Source organism: Corylus avellana, chromosome ca7 (genome assembly GCF_901000735.1).
Source record: "Corylus avellana chromosome ca7, CavTom2PMs-1.0".
NCBI lineage: Eukaryota > Viridiplantae > Streptophyta > Magnoliopsida > Fagales > Betulaceae > Corylus > Corylus avellana.
In genome coordinates this window covers 28885232-28893965 of record NC_081547.1, presented here as the reverse complement: position 1 = coordinate 28893965, position 8734 = coordinate 28885232, and the positions used below count along the sequence as shown (strand labels likewise).

General features: G+C 35.5%; 1 protein-coding gene across 1 annotated transcript; it reads right to left on the bottom strand.

Annotated features, from left to right (window-relative positions):
• Window positions 1–804: 804 nt before the first annotated feature.
• Window positions 805–5293, bottom strand: LOC132187462 (probable LRR receptor-like serine/threonine-protein kinase At3g47570). The gene is made up of 3 exons (XM_059601780.1): window positions 2656–5293; window positions 1406–1867; window positions 805–1040 (listed from the first exon to the last, which is right to left on the bottom strand). Exons 1-2 carry the CDS (start codon window positions 5192–5194, stop codon window positions 1413–1415), a joined length of 2994 nt encoding a protein of 997 aa, XP_059457763.1. The 5' UTR covers window positions 5195–5293; the 3' UTR covers window positions 805–1040; window positions 1406–1412.
• Between the last annotated feature and the right edge of the window lie 3441 nt (window positions 5294–8734).

Genomic DNA, 8734 nt, shown 5'->3' with positions numbered 1-8734 from the left:
CAGTAGGCTCATAGAAAAAGAGAAGAATGACACCAAGGTATGTAGTGCATAGTGCACGAAAGTTGCGGTGATGAATTAGCTTCATCGGAATGGAGAGAAGGGAAGCAAAGTATTTGTGAAATATTGTGCTCGGCAGAGCAAGATACAGAGTATTATATATGTAGGGGTAAATTGTTTTCAAAACACAAGTTCTAGAGTCCTTGACACACACCGGCAGAGCCCCCCTTGCACCTGGCCTGCTAATTAAATTAACGTTGACAAAGTCTTTGGCTGGCCTAATCTGCAAATATTACGGATTTACAGCAGAGACTCAAAGAATAATTATATCTCACACATTTTACAAAATATATATTTCACTTGCAACTTGAACTTGTTAAACAGGAGTTAAATCATCAGTTGGTTGATGCTTCACTCAATGAATTTTGTGAGAATAATCATCAGCCTCCAAAACTTTTGAGGCCAATAGAAAATTTTGAACATGTCAATCCCTCTCAAGACCATGCAAAGTAGTTGAATAACTTGGTGCTTTTAAACATGTCAATCCCTCCCGAGAGAGAGAGGTGCTTTTAAAGAAATTACGCCCCTCTTGAAAATGCTCCCTGTAGTATTCTACCAAATCTTCCCCTCCAATGGGTGTTAATGTGGCCACATGGTTTTAACACATGCCACATTTTCTAGGCTTAAGTTGCACATGTTGCGTATTTGCACGCGTGCTGCTCAAGAAAAGATTTGAGTGATATTTTGTTTAAGGAAGAGGAAGTCATTTGAGGTTGCACAATGAAAGAGTAAGAAGAATTGGGCTCAGAAAATAATAGCTCCCGACATTATTCTCATATATTTTGGTGTATTACCATATGCTTAAATACAAATGTTTGTAAGAAAATATATAGTCTTAAACATGTAGATCATCAAAAGTAGGTTTGATTTATTCCAACAAAATGCATACTCGCACAAACAGCCAAGCCAATGCTCCATGGGGTCATTACAGAGGAAACTTTTCTGCAATCTGATCATTTCTTTGCAAAGCTAGCTCCATTTTCCTACAAAAGTAGAAGTTGAGTATACTTGGCATGTTGGAAAATTTGGAAAATTTTAAGATACAAGAAACAAAAACAACGTTTGCTTTGAAAACATTAGAAGGGGAAAAAAATCGAATTCACTTATATATAAGATTACCTATGGACATAAATAAGGTGGAAACCCTTAGGTGAATGTTTTGATCCTAGTAAGATTATTGTAAAGTCTACTTGTGCTGGCAGGTCATCTACCTATGAAGTTCTTGTGCTTGTGATTTGAATGAAATATTTGGAAACTTTAAGGTTTGAAATTTATGGCCAAAACTTTAGTCACTCTATGGATTGTCTATCAGCGGCTGAACTTCTAAATCAAAATTTTAGTACCTTACTCGGTCCTCATCCATGGCTTCCAACCTCTAGAAAGGCATTTTTGATCCGATGTAGTTCCTTCGTGACATTTCCCATGTTCATTCTTTCTTTTGGTGATTCTAATGAACAAGTAATGCTGATTTGAAAAATTGAAAGTAGACACTTCTGCACATTAGAAGTTATCTGGCTTAGGTTCTCAATATGGACACTTTCTTCTGCTGCCTCAATATCAATTTGATCATTGTAGTTGCAGCCATCTTCTTCTATTGCCACTACCAATTCATTTACTTCTCTTTTGAGTAGATTTGGGTCCACAATTTGCACAAGTTTTTCTGGTAATGCCATGTTAACAAAGTTTTGAAGGTTAAAACCATCTTTAAACATTTTGTCAGTAGGTCTCTTTCCTGTGAACATCTCCAACAAAAAAATCCCATAGCTATAGACATCTCCTTGTGCTGATGCCTCACCACCCATTCCATACTCTGCAATTCATATATTTCACACGAAAAGTTAATATGATAATGATTTCAAATAGCGGTTTAATACCTAATTTAAAAGGGTTGGGATTTTATATTTAGAAATTACATATTCTATTTAGTCTTAGAAAATAATGTGAAAAATAGTCTATATTTTACAATTAGAACTCGTGAAATTTTTTGGGATATTGGATAATAAAATAGGCCAGTATTAGAATCATATCAACTAATTATCATCGTCTTTGCTTCGTTTTCACATATTTGTTTATGTTAAAGTATTAATTTAAACACTTAAATTCACAATTTCTTATCAAATTAAATTTTTTGGAATAAATAATAATTTAAAATAATATCAAAGTAAAATTTTAAGTTTGAACTTTGTACCCTAATTTATCCCATATTTCAATTAAAATAATCCACATATTGTTTGGTCTAACACAACTATGCCATATCTTTTTTTTATATATGCACGCCCTATTAATCTTTATCAAAAGCCTAAATATCATATGTGACCAGTATTTTCGAGCACTATGTACACCAAAGACCAATTTTATTTTTATAAAAGTTGTTCTCACCAGTTTTACATGTTCTCCTTCTTATTAATTAGTCGACATATTAATTTGATATATCTAATGGACATGCATGCTATCAGAATAAGTATGGAGAGCCTTAAGGAAATATTATCGACAAGGCAAAAATGAATATGTAGAGCATAGTAAAAAGACAACTGGTGATACTTTTTAGCTTGATCAAAATCACGATTTAGAGGACTTAGGATCGAAGTAGTTATGTACCTGGAGCAAGGTAGCCAATAGTACCCTTTATTCCAACTGTGCTAGTTTGATTTTGAGAAGCATCATTTGTTGTAGAGAGGATCCTTGCCAAACCAAAATCACCTACTTTAGCAATCATGTCATCGTCAAGAAGAACATTGCTTGGCTTCAAATCACAATGAATGATTGGTGTTTCACAATGATCATGAAGATACTGTAGTGCAGAAGCTACATCAATTGCAATATTTAATCTTTGAAGGAGATTCAAATATCTTGGTGGACTTTCGTTGTCTCTATCATGATGCAGCCACTTGTCTAAGCTTCCATTTGCTATGAATTCGTAGACTAGTGCTTTGAATTCATTGCCGCTATAGTCCACGCTTGAGCAACAAGTTAAGATCCTCACGAGATTTCGATGCCGTATATTTCTTAAGGCATTACATTCAGCCATAAAACTCTTGGAAGCTCCTTTCTGTTGAAGGTTCAATACTTTCACAGCAACTATCATTTTTTCTTGATGAAGAATTCCTTTATATACAAAGCCAAAACTACCATATCCAATTAAATTGTTAGGAGAAAATCTATCAGTCGTTTGATAAAGCTCCTTGTATGAAACATTTGAAAGTTGGTTGGTTTTTGGGAGTGTAGAGGATGATTCTTTCTTTGATTTTCTCCTCCTATAAAGGGCTATAAAGGATGAAAATATGATGAAAAATAAAACCCCACTAACAACTATGGCTGTTAATTTGAATGTATGGGATTTTCCTTGATTCATAACTTTGACATCGCATGCTTGTAGTTGCAGTTCTGGGATACCTCCACATAGCTTTTTATTTCCAATCACTGATATTCCACTTGCATTTCGAAAGACTCCCACCGTTGGTACCTCACCCACCAAGTTATTAAATGAAAGATTCAAATATAGTAGAACTGAAACATTTTGTAGATCTTTAGGAATTAGTCCTGAGAAATTGTTTCGTGAAAGATCTGCATAATGGAGGTCTTTCAAGAAAGCTAGTGATGGAGGTAAGTTTCCTTCAAATGAATTACCCTTCAAGGAAATGCTCTGCAAACTCCAGCAATCTCCAATGGTTGTAGGAATCTCACCAAAAAAATTGTTTTCAGAGATATCTAGATCCACAAGATTTTTCAAATTGCCTACTTCCATGGGTAGGATTCCCGTTAATGAGTTATGTGATAAGAAGAGTCCTTGTAATTGGGAAGAAAGACTTGTTTTGGGTATGGTTCCACTAAGGTTATTTTCTGAAATCTTTAAGAGCAGCAAACTTTTGAAGTTCCCAAAACTTGATGGAATGCTTCCTTCCAATTTGTTCTGTGATAGGACAAGTTCGACCAATTGAGTGAGATTGCCTAGAGAGGATGGAATGTATCCTGACAATTTGTTTCCATCTAAATACAATCCTTGCAGCTTTTGTAACTTCCAAAAATTAGTGGGAATGGTGCCTATGAATAGGTTTCGCCGCATTCTGAGGGTACGTAAGTTGATAAGATTCTCTAATGTTGCAGGAATAATTCCAGATATTTGAGTGCCACTCATATATAAAATACTGAGTTCCTTTGACAAATTTCCTATAGAATTCGGTAAACTACCTCCAAAATTGTTAAGAGAAAAATCTAGCGTTTCCAGTTTGGTGCAGTTTTGCAAAGATGTTAAGAAATCCAAGTCCTTGGCTGAATTAATTCCAAGATTATTTCCACCAACACCTAAAACAGCGAGATTTAGTAGGTTTCCTAGATCAGTGGGAACTTGTCCCACGAAATTGTTTCTAGAGAGATCAATAAAGTTAAGCTGGGAAGCATTGGATAGTGAAATTGGGATTGGACCGGAGAATTTGTTATTATTGGTGGACAAAATACGTAGATTAGGGAGAGTGAGGCCTATGTTGGCTGGAAGAGTGCCATTAAGTCGGTTACCTGATGCTTCAATGCCCTTCAATGTTGATATATTGTAAAGGGAATAAGGGAACATACCAGACAGATTATTTTCCACTACTCCGAAGTAAACTAACCTTCGCAAATGACCCATTTCATCTGGAATATTTCCCACGAAATAATTAAGCGAAAAGTCAACTATTTGGAGTGAAGAAACATTTCCCAGAGAAGGTGGGATGCCTCCCGTCAAATGATTTGTGGAAACGTCAAGAAACACAAGCCTCTTTAAAGAGCCCAACTCAACAGGAATATTCCCAGTAAGATTATTCATTTTGAAGTCCAAGAATCTGAGTTGAGGACAGTTGGTGAAGTTGCTTGGAATTTCCCCTGCTAACAAGTTACTGCTAAGATTGAGACGTTTCAGCCGGAAGAGATGAGTGAGTTGTTGTGGAATTTCGCCATGTAAGAAGTTGCCTGAGAAGTTGACGAAACTAAGAAAGCTGAGGTTGCCAATGTAAGGTGATATGGATCCACCTAAGGTATAGCCCGATAGTTCCAAGCCCGTAACTCTTTGATGCTTTCGGCCGCATGTAATTCCCTGCCATTTGCAAAAGTGGATAGAATTATTCCAAGAGGTGAAGATGTTAAATGGGTCATTGGGTATCATTTCTTTGATTTTGAGCAAAACCAAACGATCTGTCTCGTTTGTTGGAGCGGCAGCAGCAGCGGCGGTAGGTTGGAAGCATAGTAGGCTTATAGAAAAGAGAAGAATGACACCAACGTATTGAATTAGCTTCATTGGAAATGGAGAGAAGGGAAGCAGAGTATTTGTGAGATATTGTGCGAGGTAGAGCAAGATACGTGCAGGGTATTATGTATGTATAAATGCTCTTGGTAGGGGTCAGTTAGGGTGTGAACTGTGAAGTTTCACCGTCGGTGCCCCTGGGCCGCCAAATTAATGCTGACAAAGTCTTTTGGCAACAAAGTCTATGGCCCGTCGAACGTTCCCATCTGACAGAAATAGACCTCCAGGCTCCATCCAGCCTTTGTTTTTTTTTTTTTTTTTTCCAATGTCTGGTTGTTGTTTTACAAAGAAAAGTCTTACAAGTGAATTAATATCAGAGGACAGGTGGCCGTGGACCGATCCGAACAAATGCAATAAAAGGCACCAACTGTACCGATCGCGATGCCGGTCCCAATTTCACATATACATTATTATGCCTACGGCCCACCAAAGACCTTTCATATAGGAAAATAATTATTGTCAATATTTTGTGAGAAAATTACAGTTTATCCTTTTAAAGTTGATATGGGAAGCAGAGTATTTGTGAGATATTGTGTGAGGTAGAGCAAGATACGTGCAGGGTATTATGTATGTATAAATGCTCTTGGTAGGGGTCAGTTAGGGTGTGAACTGTGAAGTTTCACCGTCGGTGCCCCTGGGCCGCCAAATTAATGCTGACAAAGTCTTTTGGCAACAAAGTCTATGGCCCGTCGAACGTTCCCATCTGACAGAAATAGACCTCCAGGCTCCATCCAGCCTTTGTTTTTTTTTTTTTTTTTTCCAATGTCTGGTTGTTGTTTTACAAAGAAAAGTCTTACAAGTGAATTAATATCAGAGGACAGGTGGCCGTGGACCGATCCGAACAAATGCAATAAAAGGCACCAACTGTACCGATCGCGATGCCGGTCCCAATTTCACATATACATTATTATGCCTACGGCCCACCAAAGACCTTTCATATAGGAAAATAATTATTGTCAATATTTTGTGAGAAAATTACAGTTTATCCTTTTAAAGTTGATATGGGAAGCAGAGTATTTGTGAGATATTGTGTGAGGTAGAGCAAGATACGTGCAGGGTATTATGTATGTATAAATGCTCTTGGTAGGGGTCAGTTAGGGTGTGAACTGTGAAGTTTCACCGTCGGTGCCCCTGGGCCGCCAAATTAATGCTGACAAAGTCTTTTGGCAACAAAGTCTATGGCCCGTCGAACGTTCCCATCTGACAGAAATAGACCTCCAGGCTCCATCCAGCCTTTGTTTTTTTTTTTTTTTCAAATGTCTGGTTGTTGTTTTACAAAGAAAAGTCTTACAAATGAATTAATATCAGAGGACAGGTGGCCGTGGACCGATCCGAACAAATGCAATAAAAGGCACCAACTGTACCGATCGCGATGCCGGTCCCAATTTCACATATACATTATTATGCCTACGGCCCACCAAAGACCTTTCATATAGGAAAATAATTATTGTCAATATTTTGTGAGAAAATTACAGTTTACCCCTTTAAAGTTGATAGCGCTTTTTAATTCGAATATTAAAGTTTTAATTTTTGCAATTTACCCCCCAAAGTTTCAAATTTTTGCAATTGACCAATTGTATCCAAAACTTCCCATATTGCTCATAATTTTTTTTTTAAAAAAATTTTTTATGAAAAAAAACAAAAAAACAAATTTTGGGGTGCAAAAATGGCCAGATGGCCAAGCCACCCCGAATTTTTTTTTAAAATTTTTTTAGAAAAGGTAAAGGTATTAATGATATAAAAGTCCGCAACTAGCTGTAAAGTTTATTTATTGTGGAAACTTTTGTTATAAACAGCCCAAGCCACTTATTCTTTGTAATGGAGGTTGTAACTTGAAATTGCACATTTCTTTGTATTTGTAAACGGATCATTTTCAGCATTCATTCATTCACTCAATCGTACGTCGAGTCCATCCCTTAGACACCTTTGTCGGCCTGTCTAGGCCTGGGGACATCTCAAAATTCCGATTACCAAAGGACAAAGATCTATAAATATCTAAAAGTTTTACGTGATTAATTTTTACCTAACCCTTTTAGTTTTGTCCCCTTCCTAAAATTTTTCCTAGTCAAGTTTAAGAGGCTTTGCGCATTTAATTAAATGACTTGAGTAGGCCTTGGGACATCCTCAAAATTCCGATTTCCCAAAAGACAAAGATTCATAAATATCTAAAAGTTTCACGTGATTAATTTTTACCTAACTTTTTTAGTTTTGTCCCCTTCCTAAAATTTTCCCGTAGTTAAGTTAAAGGGCCTAGCACATTTAATTAAATGACTCGCAAACTTATGACATTGACAAGCGACATTTATGACACAATTTAATTAAAAATATAATTTAATTAAAGGGGCTTTGACACAATTTTAACTTGACAAGCGACATTTATGACAGATAATTTTTTCAATGGCTCGCAAACTTGACACGAACTCAACATAAAATTAGTGAGTTAGAGTTGAAGGATCTGACCCGTTTGATTAAATAAATCAAATTATGATTGATCTATATAATCGTATACCCAACACAAGAACAATAATTACAAGCCATCTCTAGTTACAACCGCGGTTGAGCATGTAAGTGTTAATTAGGCTCCTCCGCTTTGTATTGAGGCAAAGCCTCTGTTTGCAAATAAACCTAATTGATGAAGGATCATTTTTGTTTTTTTCAAGAATGATATTGTGAATAATTCATTTTTGTTATTTTTCTCAAAATAAGAATGATATGTATTGTAAATTGAACTAGGGATCTTAATTCTAAAAAAATCTTAATCAATATTTTTACATAAATAATGAAAATTTTACAGGTTTTCTAAATCTTAAATTTAAAATAACCAAAAAATAATTTTGACCAGGTCGAAAGGAATTCTCCAAAACGCACGTACCCACTTTTCTTACTTTCACTTTCTTTTTCTTTCTGAGCTTTTCTTACTTTCACTTTTTTTCCCCGACGACCGCCTTATTTCTCCTTTCTCTCCCCCCCATTCACGCCAACATGCTCCCCAAGCGTACAGGACAGCTCACTACCCACTTCCATATTTTATATATATATATATATATATATATATATATATATATATACATATCGGCCATATCGGTCATAATTTTTTTTTTTTTAAAAAAAAACTATATATATAAAATAGCTGAAACTTTGCCTTAAAATTATGACATATTGGCCATATCGGACATAAAAAAAATAGAAAAAATCGGCCAATTATTCCATTTATTTAAAATGCTATTTTTTGTTTTTTAAAAAAACTTTTCAATGTTTTCATTTTAAACCATGTATACCTATGAGAACAAATTTTCATTAAACATGTTTTTTATTTTTACTATTTATTTTAAATCATATATACTTATTGGAACAAAGATTTAAACATATTTTAATGTATATGAATTAAACTAAAATAAAACC

Excerpts from the sequence above, each read along its gene's own strand:
- LOC132187462 (XM_059601780.1), bottom strand. The coding sequence starts at position 5,194 with ATGATACCCAATGACCCATTTAACATCTTCACCTCTTGGAATAATTCT. Across the intron at positions 1,868-2,655 it reads TATTGGCTACCTTGCTCCAG|AGTATGGAATGGGTGGTGAG; the intron begins GTACATAACTAC and ends TATGAATTGCAG.